Source organism: Phocoena phocoena, chromosome 1 (genome assembly GCF_963924675.1).
Source record: "Phocoena phocoena chromosome 1, mPhoPho1.1, whole genome shotgun sequence".
Lineage (NCBI taxonomy): Eukaryota > Metazoa > Chordata > Mammalia > Artiodactyla > Phocoenidae > Phocoena > Phocoena phocoena.
Window position 1 is genome coordinate 37,574,054 of NC_089219.1, and position 22,031 is coordinate 37,596,084.

The following is a 22,031-nucleotide window of genomic DNA, read 5'->3' on the forward strand; positions in this document are numbered from 1 at the left end:
CAGTAAACCAGGTAACGTCGGCGTTGGGGAGGGGCTGATCCATCAAGTCTGGTCTGCTACCGTGTGCTGCAGCCAGTACTTCCTGACAATCATGGATGACGGTAGTGCTTTCCAGGTCAGGGTCGGGTAGCAAGGTGGCCGGGTTGAGTCCTGTGGCTGAGGTAAACTTAATACGATCTGAGTTTAACAGCAGGGCTTGGTAATGAGTCATCCTGGCATTTGTTAGCCATCTGTCGGGTGGCTGGCGAATTACACTTTCTAATGCATGGGGGGCTGTTATCGTTAGGTTCTGCCCCAAAGTCAGTTTGTCAGCATCTTTGACCAAAGCGGCCACCGCGGCGATTATTTTTAAACAGGCGGGCCATCCTGCTGCCACAGGATCCAATTTCTTTGATAGGTACGCAACCGGGCGATTCCAGGGGCCCAGTTTCTGAGTTAGTACTCCCTTTGCAATACCTTTATTCTCGGCCACGTACAGATGAAAAGGCTTAGTGATCCTTCCCCCGTTCCTTTTTTTAGGGCATTCTCTTGCCCAATGACCTTTTTCTTTACAGTAGGCACATTGGTCCTTGTCTAATGGCCGCCTTCTATCCGTTGTTCGCCCTTCCTGTCTATTTCTGTCTCTACTGTTTCCTCCTCTGACTACAGTGGCCAGTATCTTACTCAAATGTCTTTCTTGCCTCTTATCTCGTCTTACCTCACGAGCCTCTTGTTCCTTCTGCTTTCTTTTTTCCCTTTCTTTCTCTGTCTCCCTCTTATTATATACCTTATCTGCCTCTTTTACTAAGTCCTGAAGGGAGAAACCTTGTAGGCCATCCAGCCTTTGTAACTTCTTTCTAATATCAGGGGCCGCCTGGTCAATAAAGGCCATTGCTATGGTGGCCTTATGTTCCTCAGAGGTTGGATCATAAGGAGTGAATCGTCTAAAAGCCTCCATTAAGCGTTCTAGGAACACGGTTGGCGATTCCTGGGGCCCCTGAGTTACCTCTCTTACCTTAGCCAAATTCGTGGGGCGCCTGGCCGCTCCATGGAGACCCGCCACCAGAGCCTGGCGATACATTTTCAGGTGCTCCTTACCTTCCAGGGTATTAAAGTCCCAATTCGGCCTGACGAGTGGAAAACCGGCATCAATCTCATTAGGCAACTGGGTAGGTTGTCCATTGGCGCCTAACACATTTTTTAGCCTCCAGGAGAACCTGTTGCCTCTCCTCAGTTGTGAGGAGAGTCTGGAGGAGCTGTTGACAATCATCCCAGGTGGGTTGGTGGGAGAAGACAAGAGACTCTATTAGAGCAGTAAGAGCCTGTGGGTTTTCAGAGAAAGTAGGGTTATGCATCTTCCAATTATAAAGATCTGCAGAGGAAAAGGGCCAGTATTGAAGGGGCCTATTCCCGTGGTTATCGGGGGGTCCATATTCTCTAAGGGGTAAAGCAGTAGAATCTGGGGAAACAGCCCTCCGGCTTCTGGTGCCCGCCGAGGGACCCCCCCCTTTCCGCCATAACAGGTGGCCCTACTGGTGCGGAGGGTTGTGAAGCTGGGGGTCCTAGGGGCGACATGGGATTTAGGGCCGGAGGATAAGGAGGTGGGGAATCTAGAAGAAGCAAATCAGACTGCAGGTCAGGATATATCGCCTTTGGCGGGTCCGGGGCAGCAGATGACTTTTCCGTGTCTGGGGTTTTCTTCAGGGCCAATATCTCCGATTGTGCTGGAGCGCATGCAGACGTGCCTGTTGAGGAAACAAAGGGCCGGACCCACGGAGGCGGGGAGAGAACTAGATCTTCCCAGACCAAGATATATGGTATCTGGTCTGGGTGTCCGTGGGGTCCTGTGTTAAAGACCCTAGACTTGACTAGCCCAACCTTATCTAACAAAAAAGATCCTTCGGGTGGCCACCCTGTCTGAAATGTAGGCCACTCAGAGGTACACAGCGTTTGCCATTTTCCTTTCCTTACTTCTACCGAAAGGTTGTGGGCCCTAGCCCTAACTTCGGTCCAGTGGCTTAGGGTAAGAGAAAGAGGAGCCGTCATAGTTTGTCCCATTGTCGTCCGTCAAAAGAAAGATAATAGTACAGAAAAACAATAAAATTTCAAAAGACACACATTGATATTGCCGCCGCGAACTTAAACCCGAAACCAACTCAAATTCAGATGGCAGCTTATATAACCTGCCAGAACCAGATGAAGGGGAGACAAAATTTGTTTCTCCTTCCAGATGGACCACCAGGGCGTCCCCCGGGGCCCGTGGACACCAGCTTTCGGCACGTCTGCCTAGCCAGGAGTCCAATACAGATTCCACAGCAAGCCGGTTCACACGGCTTTTTCCTAATGGCGGCTAGCAACAAACAAACGACAAACAAATAGACAATTGGGCTCGAGCCTACCTGATACCTCCGACTCCCGATGTTCTTGTGACCCGGGGGCGAGTGGGGATCCCGGACGAGCCCCCAAATGTTAGACCCAAGCGGTCTGCGAGAGATTCCAACTCGCCCAAGAACCGCCAAGAGTCGAGAGCCGCTGCAACACGCAAGAGGTTTATTAGGAGCCGATGCACCGGGGTTCCCTGAACCTCACGCAGGAGGCCGATGGGGAACCCCTAAAAGCGGAATCACATACTTTTTATAGGTTTATTTACTCATAGGGCGGGTATATTCTCACAATGATTGGGTAAATGTGGTGACTTTTGAATTCATTGGCTTAGGAACTTTTGCCCCACCTTCTGGCCGTTATAGTTGTCTGTTCATTGTGGCGGTTAGGGCGTATACCTGTTACGGGCAACTGGAAAATTACCCGCTGTCTGGCAAGTCCCCGTCAACTGAAAAACTCCAAGAATTGGTTTCGATAGGGAGAAGGAGTGGCGCACGATAGGGAGAAGAATTGGTTTCAATAGGGAGAAGGAGTGGCGCACGATAGGGAGAAGAATTGGTTTACGGGAACAAGTGAGGGGGTGGAAAGTCCCTAAAGGCCCCACATAGCCTCAATGCACACAGGGGCAATGCATCCTATGAGCTGGCTGAGAGGTTTGTCTTTTTTAAAACGGAGGAGGAAGATTGTAAAAGGGATGGTGCGTTCTCATGCTGATCTCTTTTAGAAGACAGTATACCACCAATTTGATGACTATTGCTCTGAAAACTCTTGGAAGGCTAGTGTTGTGCCTTGCATGGAACAATCCCAGTGGTCAGAACTAAGAACAAAAGTCTCAGATCTGGGGAAGGAGTGGGCAGGAGGGAGTCCATTAGATGGGGCAGAAGATTGTGGATCGTGGGAGGGTCCTTTATGGCCTAAGCCATTTTGTGATCTAAGCCTGGCCACAGTGCTTGTCCTTGAACAGGTCTCAGTAATTAGTGATCTTAAGGGAAAAAAATTATGCAAGAACAAACTGTTATCAGGCCAGAGGAGTAACAACAGCAAAGAGAAGACTTCCAGTTCTGTTTTACAAAAAAAAGATTAGCCTGAAGCACTCAACCACCAGATCAGTTAGAACGTAAGGAATGCTGATGTCGAGAGATTTTCTGACTTTTGTGACTTTAATCAACTAAAGTTTGGACTCTGTTGACCACCCAAGCCCTTTCGTGAATATGCATGTACCCTTAGCTTAAATGTTCCCATTTTTGCTGTCAGGGAGCAGCAAAACCTTTGCCTTTCTGCTTTGGGAAAGATCCCTGTTGTTCTCTTTACTTGTTGCAATAATTACTGAACAAAAGTTCGTGTGCCCCATGCAGAGTGAGGCCAAATAAACCTAAACATCAAACATTGAAGCAGAGAAAGGTCTATTGCGAGACCAAGCAAGGAGAATGGTGACTCATGCTCATAAACCCCGAACTCCCCAATGGTTTTTGGGGAAAGCTTTTTATAGGCAAAATTTGGGGTGAGGGCTGCAGGGTGTATGGCTTTCTTCTGATTGGTTGGTGGTGAGGTAACAAGGCAGTGCTCCAGGAATCTTGTGCTCAGCCTGAAGTTGCTATCCTCTCCCTGGGTGGGGGTCTTAGTTCCTGCAGAAGATCTCAAAAATATTGTTATGTATATTCCTTGTGGAGGAACCAGGACCCTGCCCCAAGGCTGCATTAGTATTTCTTGATTGTTCCTCTGTTGTTTCTGCATTCCCTCCCTTCTCTGATTAGCAACTGTTTTAAACCTGCCCTTTGTAACTTAGGGAAGGTCAAGGAGGCTGAATGAAGCCTATTTCCTAAAAACAAGAAATGGGGGACACAGAAAGGCTTTGTACCCGGGAGTCCTACAGGGTCCTGCTTGAATTTATTCAATAATAAATTCTCAAAAAAAAAAAATAATAAATTCTCCCGATCTTTGGCTTGGTTGTGTTCATCCCACCAAGGGATGAACCCAGTTTTTCTGGTAACAGTTCTCTTTCTCTGGGGACCCCCTGCCCTACCTGCTTATAATGGTCTTTGCTGGGCTAAGATGAACTTGAGAGATTCTAAATTCTGATCAGGTAACAGGGAAGAGCTAAATCAGACTCCATGTTTGATCTGTTTCATTGCCTTTAACCTTTGCTTTTCGTTGCTTTTGTTATTATAATCATATATAAATGGCCTGCCTCAGGTAACCATGCCCACCTGTGAGTGGCTGCAAGAAAAAATAAACTAACACATCCCCTCACAGAGGTTGGTCATTCCAGGAGATGTTTTGCAAGACTGATGGCCCTTTTGCTTTACTTCCTCACTGCCCCTCCCTCTCTGATTCTATAAAAGAAACTGGCATCCACGCCCAGATAGGACGGTTTTTCAGAGACACTAGTCTGACACCTTCTCCGTCTGCTGGCTTTCCAAATAAAGTGGTATTCCTTGCCTCAACACCTCGCCTCTGATTCATTGGCCTGTCGTGCGGTGAGCAGAGCAAGCTTGGACTCGGCAACAATCACATAAGTTGGAATCTGAGTGTCTTTATGAGGATAGATGGTGTGAAATGCCGGACATTTAGTCCATCAGGACACCACTCCTACTTGGGAGACAGTGAGGAGTAATCTGGGTTTAAAAAAAGATGGGGAAGGGCTTCCCTGGTGGCGCAGTGGTTGAGAGTCCGCCTGCCGATGCAGGGGACACAGGTTCGTGCCCCGGTCCGGGAAGATCCCACATGCCGCAGAGCGGCTAGGACCGTGAGCCATGGCCACTGAGCCTGTGCGTCCGGAGCCTGTGCTCCGCAACGGGAGAGGCCACAACAGTGAGAGGCCCGCGTACCGCAAAAAAAAAAAAAAAAAAAAAAAAAAAAAAGATGGGGAAGAGTGGTACTGGGGGAGTACAGATGGGTGGGGGAGGAGTTGAGGGGAGAAAAAGGCAGAGCTACACCAGGACAAATCTGCTTCTTGCCCACTTCCACCAAGGAAAACAAATTCAAGACACCTCTCAGCCTAAATGGCAAACGGGATTTCAAATCTCAGAACTGTAACTTGGGACTTCCCTGGTGGCGCAGTGGTTAAGAATCCGCCTGCCAATGCAGGGGACACGGGTTCAATCCATGGTCTAGGAAGATCCCACATGCCGCAGAGCAACTAAGCCCGTGCGCCACAACTACTGAGCCCGCGCTCTAGAGCCCACGAGCCACAACTACTGAGCCCGTGTGCCACAACTACTGAAGCCCGTGCGCCTAGAGCCCCTGCTCCACAAGAAAAGTCACTGTAATGAGAAGCCAGTGCACCTCAACGAAGAGTAGCCCCCGCTTGCCTCAACTAGAGAAAGCCCGCACGCAGCAACAAAGACCCAACGCAGCCAAAAAAAAAACCCCCACAAAAAACCAAAAAACAAAACTGTAACTTAATAACTGTGTGACTCTGAGCAAGGGAAACCTTGCTGAGTCTGCACAGTCTGTAAAATGGAACTGAATACCTTCCTCACAGGAGGCTTCAAGTGTGCTGGTAACACTGTATATTGATCTGGATGGTGGTTATGTTGAAAAAAAAATCACAGAGTTGTACGTTTAAGATTTGTGCATTGTTCTGTCTGTATTGTCGATTAAAAAAATATTCACAAACTAAAAGTTGAGAGTTGTTTTATTTGGTGGCAATTTTTAGGACTTCAAGCCCAGAAGGCAGCATCTCAAGTAACACTGAGAGAACTGCTCCAAGGAGGCGAGAGGGGAGCTAGGATATATAGCAGCTTTGCAACAAAGGGCAGGTAGTCGGATCGTCATAAGATTACTGTTAATTAAAGAAAACCAGAAATCCCAAGTTAAGGAATTTAGCGCTTTTCTATGCATGGGAAGATGCAAGAAAGGGTCTGGGCTCACTGAAATCATGCCTTTGCTATGCACCTCAGCTATCTGGGGCCAGTATCCTGTGTTTTCCTATCTTGAAATCAGGGCTCACCTTAGGGAGTGGCTGCAGTCTGATGGCTGCTAGATGGCAGGTATTCTTTGTTTCCTTCCTAAATTCCCTTAGGGCTCACCAGCTCACCTTCGGTGGCTGCTGCACAGCTTCAATCGCTGATGATTGCGACATCCTTTGTTTCCTGATATGGCAGGCAATATTCCATTTACCAGTATGCTATACTTCAATAAAAAGGCTTGCAGTAAATAAAATAAAAAAGAACATTCCCCTTACAGGATTGCTGTGAAGACTCAATAAATTAATGTTTATAAAGCCTAAATATACATAAAACATAAATGCGCTGCCAGGGTCCACAGTCCGGATACAGAGAGCACTAACTTTTACCTCTTGAAGCCTGTAGTCCCAAGGTCTTCCCTGTTACTGTCAACCTCTGTGTTGCGGCTGTTCTCTGGACCTCAGTTTGCCTGACCAAATAATGGGACCAGCTTAGGTGTTTTCAGGGAACTTGGCCTACCCGGCTGTAAGGAAGAGAATAGATCAGAGTGGGGCCTGTAGTCCTTAGGGGGAGCCGACTGCAGAAGTCACCACGTGGCAGCCGGGCTCTCCTCCCTCTGGCCGCAGAACGAGCAGAAGTTGCCCAGAGCGGCCTCCCGGCGGCGCGCGGTGCAATATGGGCCAGGCAGAGGCGCCCCCTGGCCCCGCCTCCGGGTCCGCTTACTTGGCAGTCGGCGCAGGCTTCCCTCACCCGGGAGTTCTCCAAACTCGCGCTGTGGAGTGTGCCCAGACTCCGCCAATCCACCCACCAGCATCCTGAGGAAGAGACAGTGCAGCCCCCCAGCTCAGGCGTCCACTCCCCAGCTTGTTTCTGAGGACAGGGGCGGGGTCCACCACTGCGCGTGATGTTGAATGCCCGGCCCCAGCCCCTCCTCTGGGAGGAGCTTCCTCATCACCGCCAGACTTAAGTCCCGGTGTCCAGTCTCAGGCCAGTTTCTTGCTGCCCACCAACCCCGGAAGCTGAGGCCCATTGGGTCGCTAGCAGGGCACAGGACTGAGCTGAAAAGCCATACTTTCCTGCTAACGTCCTGTGCTCGTGCCGAGGTGAGTTTCACTTCTGCTGCCCCATCTTTGTCGTAGTGGAGATGGCCTCGAACCTTCACTGCGGATGTGTCCGCCCCCGGGTTAGAGCGAAGAGCAAATGCTGAGGAGGCGGCCGTACTTGGTTTCTGATTTGAGCTTCCTCTTATTCGCTGAGTGATCTTGGATAAGTTCTCAGTTTCTCTGGACCTCAGTTTTCTCAGCGGTAAAATCTGTTCCTACATCAGAACTGTATGTAACAAGAGTTAAAGTGAGATAAAGCTCTTAAAGCTACCGGCACATACTGTCAGTAAGTTTTGGTTGCCATCTTCCTTTTGTTTACCCACCAACACGATTTTTTCAGGAACTCCGGCTTTAATGTGGAATTGCAGAGACGCTTCTCATAAGTGGCAGGAGGGGTGTGGGTTCGCTTGCTTAGGCACCTGCCTTGGGTTTGGGAAAGCCAGGGCATGTTTTTCTGTTGACCCAGTGCTCTGTTAAAGTGAGACTGGAATCTGAACCTTCACCGGATGGGGTTAGTATAAATTAACTCTCCCTTCAGCCTGTCCATACTCTGGGCTGCAGGACCTCCCTTGGAAGAGTCTTGATGATTCTGATCAGTCCTGTTACTTTTCCCAAGGTCTCAGTTTTCTTATCTGTAATACAAGAACAATCCGAGTTTCATCCTTTCTGGAGTCACTGGGATCTTTTTTTTTTTCTTTTTGCCGAAGATGATGGTAAATGCTTTGTTATTTTCCAGAGATGATTTTTTCCAGGTTATCCAAGAAGTAAAGGAAGAAGGTGATGGAGGCAGTGGCTTTATCAAATGCCCCTCCTGCTGACAAGATCTCCCCCATTTGCCGCTGTGTGTGGGGTGGAGGAGGGAGCAGGCACTCTAGCAGCTACAGGTTTAGGTAGATGATAGGCCCTGACCTCAAGGAGTACCAAGATTTGTGAGGGAAAATGAACAAACAAATGCAGTGATGGCACAACTGTCAGGACATGGGAGGAACCAGAAATTTAAACTGCTAGCTGAAGGGTGACCTGCAGTTAGCCAGGCAAGGGTGGGACTTGGGGAAGGAAAGTGTGCAGAGGCCTGAAGTCAAATATGGTGGCTGGTTCTGCAAAGCCTGGAATATGGAGTCTGAAATGAAGAGGTGGAGAGATGGGGGAGGTGGGAGCCAGGTTATAAAGGGTATTACCAGGAAGTCTGGACCTTATCCCGAGGGTAGGAGAGATCTACTGGAAGAGATCCTGGGAATCACATGGTCAGATTTGGGGACTGCTTTGTGGGGAGAGGAGACACACCGGAAGCAGAGAGATCCCTGGTTCTTGGCGGGGGGGGGGGGGGGGGGGGGGCAGCTGGTCACAGCTAGAGCAGTGGCCCTGGAGTTGGACAGAGATAGGCTGGATAAAGATTTAGGAAGTATATATTCTTTTCACATACATCAAGAAGTCCAGGAAGTGTTATTGTAATCTTAGGTTTTACATTACAGTTTAGAGCAAACAGTGTCTTTTGTAATATTTACAAGTATTTACAGGATTTTTAATGCAGCCAGATAGACCAAATCTTGGCCACTGCTACATATTTAAGGTGGCTTTCCGTCCTGGCTTCCTCGAAACCAGAAGAAGAAGATAAACTCCCCCCCATCACCTGTCGAAACCCTAATCTGATAATACTCAGAAATGCCTCAAACAAACTGAAATACATTAGAGGGCTTTTTTAAGGCCCCCATGGATTATACTGTAGACCGGTTGTCTGGTTTGCTTTAACACTTGTCACCCAGGGCCTTGAGTCCCTGGTGAGATAGAGTATACAGAAAGAAGAACATGGTCAGGCACTGTGCAGAGTGCTTAAAATCTCTTTAGAATGGGGGAGCTGAGATTCAAGCCCAGGTCTGTGCCACCCCAGAGCTTGAAATCTGTGCTGTGTTGCTGGATTTGATAAGTACACTTTTGGACATGTTGAGTCTCACTTACCTGTAGGATATACAGGTGGAGCTGTCCAGAGGGAGGTGAATATATAGAACTGGGGTGGGAAGAATTAGTGATTAAGGTGATCACTGAAGACTTGAGCTTGACTAGGGAGTAAGAAGGGATTGAGGACAGAACCCTGAGGGACATCAGTATTTATGGGGAGCAGAGAAGAAAGGCCCATCCAGCCAGGGAACACTCACATGAATACTGCTTCCTCTTCCTGTGTTTTCAAGTTCCTGTATCAAGGCAGCTCTAGAGCCCTCCTCTGAGAAAGGAAGACTGAGCCTCAGAGAGAAGGAACCTAGGCACTGACCTGGGAATAATAAAACCTGAATCCTGATACTACCCTCACCCGCCTCTCCCCACACACCCAGCTTTTCTCTCTTTTCCATCTAGAACCTCTCCCAAGATAACATGAGGGTTTCTGAATTCTGCCAGAGGTCCAGCTAGGCAGATGCTGACAAGCTCAGAGCCTGTTAATGCAGGGCTGGCTGAAAGGCTGTGGCACCAGGCAGAAGATAAGGAAGTCAGGAGCTGGTAGAGGATGACTTCCTGTCCTGGAGGAAAACATCTGTCTTCTGCCTTCTTCTATCCTTTGGAGCTCTTGTTATTTGCAGATCTGTGTTTGCCGTTTCTACCAGTATGATTCCTGCCCCTCCAAGCCTTAGCCTTTTTTTTTTTTTTTTTTTTTAGAAACTTTATTTTCCGTCAACCTATTTCCATTTTAAGAGTCTGTGGAAGAACAGCTTAAGACCACTCAGTGGTTGTTCCTACCCACTCAGTGGCCTGAGCACTCCAGTCTTCAGGAGGGAACTGCTGAATAGGCACAGGGCACCTGCACACCTTGGGACCAGTCCGCCACCTCAAGGCTTAGCCTTTTTGGTTTTCAGTTTCACAAGCAAAAGAAAGGGAGAGGCAGGCATGAGGTTTCTTCCTTTTCCCCTGAGGCCAGGTTTTTGTTCACACTCTTCAGCCTGGGTGTAATTTCAGAGCCATCCCTTGTGTTCTGGTAAATCTGGGAGAGGTCAACAGGTCATGGGTTGAAGATCAAGCCCAGGAAACCAGCCACAGACCCTGGTAGCAGCTAGCAGGCTAGTTCCTCCTGTGAAGTCCAGACATGTTTGCCTGATCCCTGGGCAGGTTGGTGTCCCTGGGAAGTTTGGTAATGAAGAGTATTGCCTTCAGTGGTCTGTGGTTTGCTGCCCAGGTTGAACGTTTTTGTTTCTGTTTTTGTTTTAGCAGAAAAGGAGTCTCTATAAGGTTATGCTAGACTATAAAATTCTTCCTGAGTCAGAAGTATTAGGAAAGACAATTTTGGTGTGTTGGTTATAGTTACAACTTGTCCAGTTACCTGCTCTACCATAATACTCTTTTTTTTTATAAGTTTATTTACTTATTTATTTATTTTTGTCTGAGTTGGGTTTTTGTTGCTGCGCACGGGCTTTTCTGTACCGTTGCGGCGAACGGGGGGGGGGGGGGGGGCTACTCTTCCTTGCGGTGCGCGGGCTTCTCATTGCGGTGGCTTCTCTTGTTGCGGAGCATGGGCTCTAGGCATGCGGGCTTCAGTAGTTGTGGCTCGCGGGCTCTAGAGTGCAGGCTTAGTAGTTGTGGTGCATGGGCTTAGTTGCTCTGTGGCATGTGGGATCTTCCTGGGCCAGGGATTGAAACCTTGTGCCCTGCATTGGCAGGAGGATTCTTAACCACTGCGCCACCTGGGAAGTTCCCCGTTTGGAGACTTCTGATTTTCATAGCTCTCCAAACAGGGTTGCTTCAATCACCCACCTGCTTCGTCCAGTTAGAAATTTTCATGTATCTGTAATTTCCTGCTTTCTGCTGCACTGAAGTCCTGTGTCTAGTTCCTCTTCCTGGAAAGACTCTTACCCTTGACCTTTGGGACTGTCCCAACTCATTCTTAAAAGCCAGTGTCATTATTCCCTGGTTCTTGCCCTACAGAAGTCACTTGCTTTTCTGTAGCACAGTGTACATGCAAATGTATTTTATAGGTCTGTGTTTACTTGCCTTTTCCTGCCTTTTCCATCAGCTTCTCCTTGAATAGTTGGCTCTGCCACTTAGCTGTTGATTTGGGGCAAATAATTTTACCTCTCTGAGCCTGTTTTTTTCATCTAAAAAATAGTATACTTCCCTTGTAAGACCGCACTCAGGCCTAGCAGCATGGCCAATCAGACCTCTGCAAGAGGGACTCAGAGTCTCTGTAGTTCTGACAACCTCCTGGGAACATTCATTTCATCCTTTGAAAAGGGACCCTTTCCTGAGCCAGTTCTGTCACCTGGTCTCACTTTGTCTCATAAAGGCCTTTGCCTGTCTTACAGTGGTTTGAGACCTCATGTAGTTAAGGCTGGGTACTTCTGGGAAGCCACCTCGCCTTTGTTTTTAGGTTTTAGAGCTCTTTAAGCAGAGCTTTAGCCTGATGGAAGAAGGGCATCCAGGCTGGTGGTCCCGTTAGTGTTTGTCCAGGAGTTACTGGCTTTGCGTGGTTCCAGGCACCTTGTCTCAGCTCATAGGCCTATACACACGACTCTGTGTTTTTTCTCCTATCACCCCTGTGCCCCCTTCCTGTTTTACAGGAGTCTTGATCAGTGGGCCCAAGCAACGGCACTGACCCCACACCATTCTCTTCCCATCTGTGTTTCAGGGGGCAATGGCGGCTTCCTGTATCCTCCTGCACACTGGACAGAAGATGCCCCTGATTGGACTGGGCACCTGGAAGAGTGAGCCTGGCCAGGTGAGGGATGGGAGATTAGGAGGGGGGCTTCTTGCTCCTCTGCTCGGGAAAAGGCACTATTCAGGAGAGGGTGTCTGTGTTTTTTCTAGCAGCCCCCCCGCCCGCCGACTATACTTCACCTCAGGTGGGATGAGCCTGGAGGGCAGTGGGAAGAAACAAGGGAAGAAGGGACCAGCAGTGAGCACTTGGCTTCCACAGCTGATTCAGAGGAGTGGTTGAGGGGCCAAGCACTGCCTAGAGTGTAGGAAGGAGCCCTTTCCCTGACTGGACCTGCACTGCTGTGAAGGCATGGGACCCGTCTGTGCCTGGCCCTATGCTGACCCCTAATATGCCACTTATCACCCTGTGCTGTGATCATGTCTCCTGTTCCACGCTGGGTTCCTTGAGGCCAGAGGTAGGCACACAGCAGGTATTAGGGTTTAAAGAATAACTAGGTCAACTGTTTAGACTGAAGGTCAGCAAACTTTTTCTTAAAGAACGAGGTGGTTAATAATTTAGATTTTGTTAGACAGTTTGCAAAATGGAGGTGATTATGTACTTATGTAACTATTTAAAAATATAAAAATCATTCTTAGCTCAAGGGCCAAAAAAACCCAAAAGAAAACTGCTAGAGTTTAGCAACCCCTGGTGTAGACCCTTCCAGCCCAGGGAGCCTAGGAGGGGAGACCTGTTTTTCTAGACTGACACAGGTAGAGATTCAGCTTGCACCTGGGGTGGAGCATCTCCTCAGGACTTGTTCCTTGTGCTTGGAATCTGAGTCAGAGTTTAGAGAAGTTTGGGGGGACTCTGGCAAGGAGAATGGCCTCTTCTCTCTGGAATTTAGGCTGGTGTGGCTGGATGAACTCTGCCTTCTTTCCCTTTGCTTTCCTTCCTACAGCTGCCTAGGAGCCTGGTTCTGTAGGCAGGCACTGACATGGCCTGGGGCAAGTCCAGGAGCTAGATGAAGGTAGTTGGTGACAGCCAGAGCCAGGGCCAAGATTGGGGGCAGGGATGGAGGGGATGGGGAAGGGTATGGAGCCGCAGGAGTAGGGTCAGGTGTGAGGGGCATATGTCTGGATAGTAAGAGCTACACCTAAATGGGGATCTTGAGTGGCAGGGGCCTGGCACCCTTGGTTCTGCTCCTAATGCTGTGTTAGTCTGGTTTTTAACAAATTGACTGGCCTGTCCTCCTCCTTGGTGTCTGCTTTCTTCTCTTCTGGCGGGGGACTCTGGGCCCAGCTTCCATCTCACTTCTCTGCCTTCCTTCATTTTCTCCCCCCTCACCTCTTCTGCTCGCCTGAGCTCTCTTGGTCTCCATGGCTTCCTAAGGGTCTCCCTCCATGTGGCCTTGCCCTGGGAACTATTTACCTTCTGTCCTTCTGTCCCATGTCAATGTGTCCATCTACCTTCTGAACATCTAGCTGAGAACACATTGTTTGTTTTAGCTGGGCCCTATTGAGATTGCTTGGAAGGAAGCTTGGAGGTTAGTGGGGTGGGGACAAAGGGTTTGGGGTCTCTGAAGAGACTTCTGGTCCCCAAGACTAGAGCCATCTTCTCACTTCCACTGCATGGATGACTGCAGTGGTAAATTCCTGCCCCCTCCCCGCATCAGTGACCCTCGGGAGGGCAGTTTCTGGTCCAGACCAACAGAGCTAAAACTTCTGCTTTTCTCACCTGGCAGGTAAAAGCAGTTATTAAGTATGCCTTGACTATAGGCTACCGCCACATTGACTGTGCTGCTATCTATGGCAACGAGACTGAGATTGGGGAGGCCCTGAAGGAGAATGTGGGACCTGGCAAGGTGAGGACTGGGGCTACAGAGGGGTGGGGTGAGAAAACTCAGAGGCTGGGGCTAAGGCCTGGCGAGAGGGATCTGGCATCAGCTTCCTTCTAATTCCTCTCCCAGAGGTGAGGGTGGGTGAGATTGGGTGCCCGTGGCTCTTCTAACTATGGACCCTGCCCCCTGTACTAGTTGGTGCCTCGGGAGGAACTGTTTGTGACTTCCAAGCTGTGGAACACGAAGCACCACCCTGACGATGTGGAGCCTGCCCTCCGGAAGACACTCGCTGACCTCCAGCTGGAGTATTTGGACCTGTACCTGGTGCACTGGCCTTATGCCTTTGAGTGAGCCTTGCCAGAGTCTTCATCCAGGGAATCAGGGGTTGGCAGAGTCATGTTAGTAACCTTTTGTAAGTCACAGTAGCAGAACAGGAGAGGAACACTCAGCCTTTTCTGCTACAGTTTAGCTACAAAAAAGGAGTGCAGCCTCACATGATGTGTATCCTAGAGGGTACATGGGTGGTCCGTCCTGCTGCTTTTGTACATTTGGGAAACGTACTAGCTTCTGCTGACCTAGGCCCTGGGGTTGCAGTAGAGTAAGCTCCCACAGAGGGTGTGAGAGGAGCCGACCATCAGCTCTGTGCTCTGTGCTTGAAGAAGGCTGCAGGGGCGTGCAACTCCCCGAGGTGAAAGGAGTTAAGGAAGACTTTCCAGAGGAGAGGAGATATAATGTGTCTAGGAAGAAGAAGAGGGGGGAGATGGGCATTCCATATAGAGTTAACACTTGGGTTATGACCTGGAAAGGTGAAAAACCATGCTTGTTTCTCATTCTTGGCCCTTTACCCTTTCTGGGCTTGGATCATGGGATGTAGCGTGGCTAGACGGGCAGGTAGGCAGGAGCCTGGCATTTGTGCCCACACCGGGGGGGCCGTCTTTCACTCAGGCGGGGTGACAACCCCTTTCCTAAGAATGCTGATGGGACTATACGCTATGACTCCACCCACTACAAGGAGACCTGGAAGGCTCTGGAGGCACTGGTGGCTAAAGGGCTGGTGCGGGCACTGGGCCTGTCCAACTTCAGCAGTCGGCAGATCGATGATGTGCTCAGTGTGGCCTCTGTGCGCCCAGCTGTCCTGCAGGTGAACACAGCAAAGATCAGTTGGTTTGGGGGCTGTGTGTGTGTGTGTGTGTGTGTGTATGTAAATGAGCATGAGTGAGCAGATGATGGGTCTACTTCAGAGAGATGGCTAGAAAGTTGTCAGAAGTGTGGTGCAGAAATCCTCTGCTTAGGGAAGGGCATTGAAGTGTGGGAAGAGAATGAAATAGTGGAAAACTGTCTAGAGAGTGAGAAAAGCAGGTTGAGGGGAAGCAGGGGGTCAGCGATGCAGGGTTGGTCAGGATGTGCATGTCTGGGTGGGGCCAGCAAGCTGGCTGTGGCCACCTCATGATGATAGGTTGTTTCTTGGCTCAGGTGGAATGCCACCCATACATGGCTCAGAATGAGCTGATTGCCCACTGCCAAGCACGTGGCCTGGAGGTGACTGCTTATAGCCCCCTGGGCTCCTCTGATCGTGCTTGGCGTGATCCTGATGAGCCTGTCCTGCTTGAGGAGCCAGTGGTCCTGGCACTGGCTGAAAAGCATGGCCGGTCTCCAGCTCAGATCTTGCTCAGGTACAAGCAATCTTGGGGAAAGACAGTCAGGTTAGGGAGAAGGCTTCTGGGTTGGGAGGCAAGGGTTGAGGGGTTCCTTATCCAAATGCCTGGATGAGGCTGAGAATCCTGCCGTGTCATCTGGGGAGAGGCCACTCTGAGGCATGTTCCCTATTCCAGTGAGGCTCGGGGGTTCCAGGAGCTCAGAGAATGCTGCATGGAGGACCAAAAAAAAAAAAAAGTGCTTATGTGTACTGACTCCACTTCCTCATCTATACCTCAATTCCCCACTCAGGTGGCAGGTCCAGCGGAAAGTGAGCTGCATCCCCAAGAGTGTCACACCTTCCCATATCCTTCAGAACATCCAGGTACTTGGTGATGTGTCTGTCCTGTCTTCTTTAGTCCATTGGGACACAGTCTGGCCCTGACTCTGTTTGGCTAAGAAGGCATTGTTCTGGAACCCCAACTTCCACTCGCAAAACTGGCTTTCCTGACCACCCGCCCCCGCCTCCCATCCCCAGGTGTTTGACTTCACTTTTAGCCTGGAGGAGATGAAGCAGCTAGATGCCCTGAATAAAAATTTGCGATTCATCGTGCCCATGCTTATGGTGAGTGTGTATCACCCCCCAGAGGCAGGGAATATGAGATTTGGGGCAGGATTCTGCCCTAAGTCTGGCCTCAACCTTCCTGGTCACAGGATGTTGTTGTTGGTAGGATTGCTGTCCTGGACACAGTGGGCTCTTTTTTCTTTACTGAGCTCCGGGAAGTAGTCTGGGTGAGGGATAAGGCATGTAGCCTGTGAGTTCCAGTCCTGCATCTCGATACCTTGTAACCTAGAACAAGTTATTTAACTTCTCCAACCTTCAGCTTTCTATGTGTAAAAAGATCCCAGTTCCTGACACATAACAATTACCCAGTAAATGATATGAATGGGACATTCTCAATCTTGTTAGAGGTTTCCCTGTTGCACATAGGGAAATAAAGAATTCATTATCCCAGCTGAGACTGCAAACTCTTAGGGGCAGGGTCAGCCACGTACCAGGCTGTGGGTTTGGTGCTGGAATGCTCTTGGTACTGTGGCATTCTCTGAGGCCCTAGCCTCAGTCAGTGCCATCTGTCATAGTGCTGTACACAGGTGAGGCTGTTGAGTAAGATTCTTGGGAAAAGATGACATTCTTGGAATGTCAGCTCCTACTAATGGAGTCATCTGTTTCTCTTTCCAGGTGGATGGGAAGAGGGTCCCGAGAGATGCAGGTCACCCTCTGTACCCCTTCAGTGACCCATATTGAGACCACAGCTTCCTGGCTTCCTTTTCATCTCTCCAGCTATAAAGTCCTGCCATCCCCAGAAAGAAGGAGTTAATAAAGCCATTGGAGTATTCATCCATGATACTTGCTTGTCTTATTTGTCTGGTCAGACCTGATATGGAAACAGTTTCTTTTACGGATGCTGGGTGTGACCTGCCATGAGTCCAAACTCCCTTATCTTTCTTGATTCTGGAGAAACCAGTGTGTAGCTGAATTCCATGCCCGCCTTCATAAATTATAAGGTGTATTAGTGGAGTAGCGCCACCTAGAGGCACCTCTTAGCACTACATGCCATCCCAGTGTAGTCTTCGTGAGAATGCCAAAAATTGGTCACTTACGGACTGAGATCAGGGCAGCGAGAATCCTGTGGTTTCTTCACACTTCTGGGCATGGGTCTTGAGTTCCTGCATCCCGCCCACCCATCTAGTTAGTGCCTAGATTTAAGAATATGAAGAGCCAACAAAACTTACATTCTGAAGTTTGGGAGTCGCAGCTTGGAAAATCAGGAAAACTGGGGACAGGGTCTTTTTCTCTCAGACACTATAGTCAGTGTGCATAGGCTACCTGAAGGAGGCAGAGTCAGCACCAAAGTTTGTCACTGTACCTAAGGTCCTATCATATATTTTGTGGTCCCACTAGAGACTGAAGTTTTGGGTTTTTAGAAAATCCCTCTAAACTCTGGTCACACAAAACTCAGTTTTCTAGTTGAACCATTGCTCTTCATTCAGAAAATATTTATGGAGTACTTGGGCACGATGCGAGACCCTGGGGATATAGCTATAATCAAGACACATAGGTCCCTACAGTTTACTTGAGACAGACTAAGTAATGGTGTAATTAGTTTAATTACAGTTGGAAGAAGTGCTATGAAAAAGCGCAGAGTGAGAAGCTTACTGATTTAATTGGCTGAGATCTGAAGGATGAGTAGGGAATAATTAGTTAAAAGAGGTGAGAGAGGTAATAGTGTTCCATGCAAATTGGATAGCCTTGAAACTGAAAGAAGTTGTTGGAAAAACCTAAAGAAAAGTCTTTGTGACAAACTGAAAGTGAGCAGGGGTGGAATGGCATGAAATAATGCTGGAATAAGGTAGGGACCTGGTGATGTAAGGCCTAGGAGACTGGGTTAAGACTTTAGGTTTTTAATTTTGTTTATTTAATACATTTATACGTTTATTTATTGATTTTTGGCTGCGTTGGGTCTTTGTTGCTGCGCGGGTTTTCTCTAGTGTCAGCGAGCGGGTTCTATTCTTCGTTGCGGTGCGCGGGCTTCTCATTGTGGTGGCTTATCATTGTGGAGCACGGGCTCTAGGCGCGCGGGCTTCAGTAGCTGTGGCTTGTGGGCTCTAGAGCGCAGGCTCAGTCGTTGTGGCGCACGGGGTTAGTTGCTCCGTGACATGTGGGATCTTCCCGGACCAGGGCTCAAACCCGTATCCCCTGTATTGGCAGGTGGATTCTTAACCACTGTGCCACCAGGGAAGTCCAAGACTTTAGGCTTTTTAATCCTGAATGAAGCAGGAAGCCATGTAAGAGTTTTGAGCAGGAATAACATGGCATGATTTGTGTTTTAGAAGTACACTGCTAGTGCAGTGGGGAAAATGGATTAGTGGGATAAAAAGTGGTTGTAGGGGGGCTTCCCTGGTGGCGCAGTGGTTGAGAGTCCGCCTGCCGATGCAGGGGACACGGCTTCGTGCCCCGGTCCGGGAAGATCCCACATGCTGTGGAGCGGCTGGGCCTGTGAGCCATGGCCGCTGAGCCTGTGCGTCTGGAGCCTGTGCTCCGCAAAGGGAGAGGCCAAGTGGTTGTAGGGAGGCATGTTGGAAGTTAGTCTTTTTATTCTATTTTATTGAAATATAGTTGATTTACAATGTGCCAGTCTCTGCTGTACAGCAAAGTGACTCAGTTATACACATACACTATTATTTTAAATATTCTTTTCCATTATGGTTTATCACAGGATATTGAATATTGTTCCCTGTGCTATACATTAGGACCTTGTTGTTTATCGATTCTAAATGTAATAGTTTGCATCTACCAACCCGAGAAGTTAATCTTTTGTCTGTGGTCCTTTCTACCTGGAACAATCCACCTGTTAGCCTACTGTTGGATGAACATCTATTACTTAAACATTTTTAGCTGTCACTTCCTCTGGAACATCTTTCCTGATCTCACCCTCCCCAGGTGGCTTGCTATATGATTCCATAGCTCCCTTATACCCTTTCATGATCCAACTTTCCACAGTTATGAGGTAACATGAGTTTGAAATGTATTAGTTTGTTGGGGCTGCCATAGCAGTACCACAGAGTGGGTGATTTAAACAACAGAAATTTGTTTTCTTACAGTTCTGGAAATTAGAAATCTGAGATCAAAGCATCAGCAGGATTGGTTCCTTCTGAGTGGCATAAGGGAAGGGTTTGTTCCAGGCCTCTCTCCTTGGCTTGTAGATGGACATCTTCTCCCTGTGTCTTTACATTGTCTTCCCTCTGTGCACATCTGTGTCCAAATTTCTTTTTTTGTTTCTTTGTTTTGTTTTGTTTTTTGGCTGCACCACATGGCTTGCGGGGTCTTAGTTCCCTGACCAGGGATCGAACCTGGGGCCCAGCAGTGAAAGCGTGGAGTCCTAACCGCTGGACTGCTAGGGGATTCCCTGTGCCCAAATTTCTTATAAGGCTGTCATATTGGATTAGGGCCCATCCTAATGATCTTATTTTAACTGAAGACCCTGTCTCCGTATACAGTTACATTCTGAGGTACTAGGGGTTAGTACTTAAGTATATGATTTTGAGGAGGGAGGACACAATTCAGCTCATATCAGGAAGTGAAAGTTGTCATAACATCAAATTATTCACTGATAAGTTGACTACTTAGAAATTATTCTTAACTCAAACATCACACCTTGCTTAACATTAGCATTTCTCTGTTGACATCTTTGTCTAAATCACTGGGCAGTACAGTGCACATCCAATGAAAAGTGAAGTTGCAAATCTTGCAAAAGTTAACAGTACTTTATGAAGCAATGGAAGTGATGTTAGAAACTTAACACATCATACCCAAAGCTATCGAAAAGTGAGGATCTCACAGTTAATTGGGAAAGAAAATCAAAGATGAAGACACTAGACTTCAAAAGAGGATATTTGGCTTATCAAAGTATTAAGGAAGGCCTTTGGGAAAACTATGAAGTCCTTAAGTATTTTTGCAAAAAGATTCTTTATATGATTGTTTTGAGTAAAAGACCACAAACTCAGATTTTAAAATGAGATTTGCCTTTATAAGACTACATTCTAGAGGAAGGGAGTGCTTACCAGCCAGAGGCTAGCACCACCACACTCCAGTTCCTTACATCAAAATTTTTTATACACAAGTACAATCTAAGACCCCTTTCAGAAACTGCCCTGCAGTCTGCAGGGAGGAGGGGATATCTCACAGTCAAGTAGGAAAACTGAGACCTTGTGACATTATGTAGGAGAGAGAATATGAACCTTGTAGTCAAAGTCTGGCAAACTAACAGATAAACAAGGTCCTACTGTATAGCACAGGGAACTATATTCAATATCCTGTGATAAACCATAATGGAAAAGAATGTAAAAAAAAAGAATGTATATGTGTGTATAACTGAGTCATTTGCTGTACAGCAGAGATTGGCACACCATTGTAAATCAACTATACTAAAAAAATTAAAAAGTCTGGCAAACCAAAAAAGAATACTTGGTGAAAGGGGACTGATAACATACATATGAAAGAGGTCACAGTATTTGTCCAGGAAAATGTGATCTATGAAGGAGTCCTGATATTTGTCCAAAGAATTAAAACATTGAAAATCACTTTATTGGTTTGAGATGTTAACTTCTAGAATGTTCATGACAAGTTCCCTTGATTTTCCTCTTTGAGGATCATCTGCACTTTGACATCTGTATATTCATAAGGCTATAAATATGCCTGTCCAGATGTGTCTTTGTTTTGTTTCACTACCTCTTGGGCCTTTGGCCTTTTGAGGTTTCAATAGGTTGTTTTATACAACATGACAAGCAAGCCTCAGCTAGTATAATGAATACATGGAGAGCATATATTTTTGCTAGGATAATTAACACACATTTAATTACATTTAAATCTCATTCTGTTTCATTTCCCTACATCCAGGATCTACCTGAATTAATTAAACAGTTGTTTCTCTCTCAATGGAGTGGACAACCAAGACTGTTTCTTTAATTTTAGGGATGTTTCTTTCTAATTCACTTTATAGTTTAATGACTTGTGTTGACAACAGTGTAAACATCACCTTGAGCTATCATCATGAGGTCAAGAGCCATTCAATTCTGCCACAACAGAGGTAGATGATACTTCTATTTGTGGAGATCCAGGGTGTCATTTTTTGCATTAAAGCTTTACTCTAGTATTCCAGAGATATTAACATGACTTGTGCTGGCCAATGGAAAAAAAAAGTGATTATGTGTTGGTTCCGGGTGAAAGCTTTAAGAGCAAGTGTGAGTTCCAACATATTCTCTCTTACCCTCTGAAACAGTGACAAGCAATACTCTATATTATTTATGGTCGCTGTTCCATCAGCTTGAGACCCAGAATGAGGATGACACAGAGCAAAGCCTCCAGCTGACCTGAGATGAAAATATAGTAAGAGTGGAAACTGAATCTTATTGAATGAAGCCACTGAAATTTTGGGTTTACTTGCTACCACAGCAAAATTTACCCTGTCTTTTTTTTTTCTTAATTAAAAAAAAAATTTTATTTATTTATTTATTTATTTTGGTTGCGCCGGGTCTTAGTTGCAGCATTTGGGATTCTTAGCTGCGACATGCAAACTAGTTGCGGCGTGCATGTAGGATCTAGTTCCCTGACCAGGGATGGAAACTGGGCTCTCTGCCTTGGAAGTGTGGCGTCTTACCCACTGGGCCACCAGGGAAGTCCCTACCCTGTCTTAATTAGTACAGTTAGCTAATATTTTATTTATGATGTATGCAGTGACATTCATAAGTGAAAGGGGCTTACAGTTTTATTTTTTATATTTTCCTATTTCTGGAATCAAGACTACATTACCTTTGGGAATTCCCTGGAGTTCCAGGGGTTAACACTCTGTGCTTCCACTGCAGGGGCATGGGTTCAATCCCTGGTCAGGAAACTAAGATCCCACATGCTGTACTGCATGGCCTAAAAAAATAAAAAAGACTACATTGGGACTTCCCTGGTGGTGCAGTGGTTAAGAATCCGCCTGCCAATGTAGGGAACACGGGTTCGAGCC

The 22,031-nt window shown here is 47.6% G+C and overlaps 1 protein-coding gene across 1 annotated transcript; it reads left to right on the plus strand.

Moving 5' to 3' along the window:
* The first annotated feature begins 7,260 nt into the window (after nt 1-7,260).
* AKR1A1 (aldo-keto reductase family 1 member A1) lies at nt 7,261-16,865 on the plus strand. Its single transcript, XM_065876745.1, has 10 exons — nt 7,261-7,353; nt 9,187-9,198; nt 11,979-12,068; nt 13,729-13,848; nt 14,020-14,171; nt 14,770-14,965; nt 15,298-15,497; nt 15,772-15,844; nt 15,998-16,084; nt 16,700-16,865. Exons 3-10 carry the CDS (start codon nt 11,985-11,987, stop codon nt 16,763-16,765), a joined length of 978 nt encoding a protein of 325 aa, XP_065732817.1. The 5' UTR covers nt 7,261-7,353; nt 9,187-9,198; nt 11,979-11,984; the 3' UTR covers nt 16,766-16,865.
* Nucleotides 16,866-22,031: the final 5,166 nt, after the last annotated feature.

What these genes read in the sequence shown, in the direction of transcription:
- AKR1A1 (XM_065876745.1), top strand. Translation starts at nt 11,985, where the DNA reads ATGGCGGCTTCCTGTATCCTCCTGCACACTGGACAGAAGATGCCCCTG. An exon ending in GGAAGAGTGAGCCTGGCCAG is followed by an intron (nt 12,069 to 13,728) that starts GTGAGGGATGGG and finishes CTCACCTGGCAG; the next exon opens with GTAAAAGCAGTTATTAAGTA. An exon ending in AGAATGTGGGACCTGGCAAG is followed by an intron (nt 13,849 to 14,019) that starts GTGAGGACTGGG and finishes CCCCTGTACTAG; the next exon opens with TTGGTGCCTCGGGAGGAACT.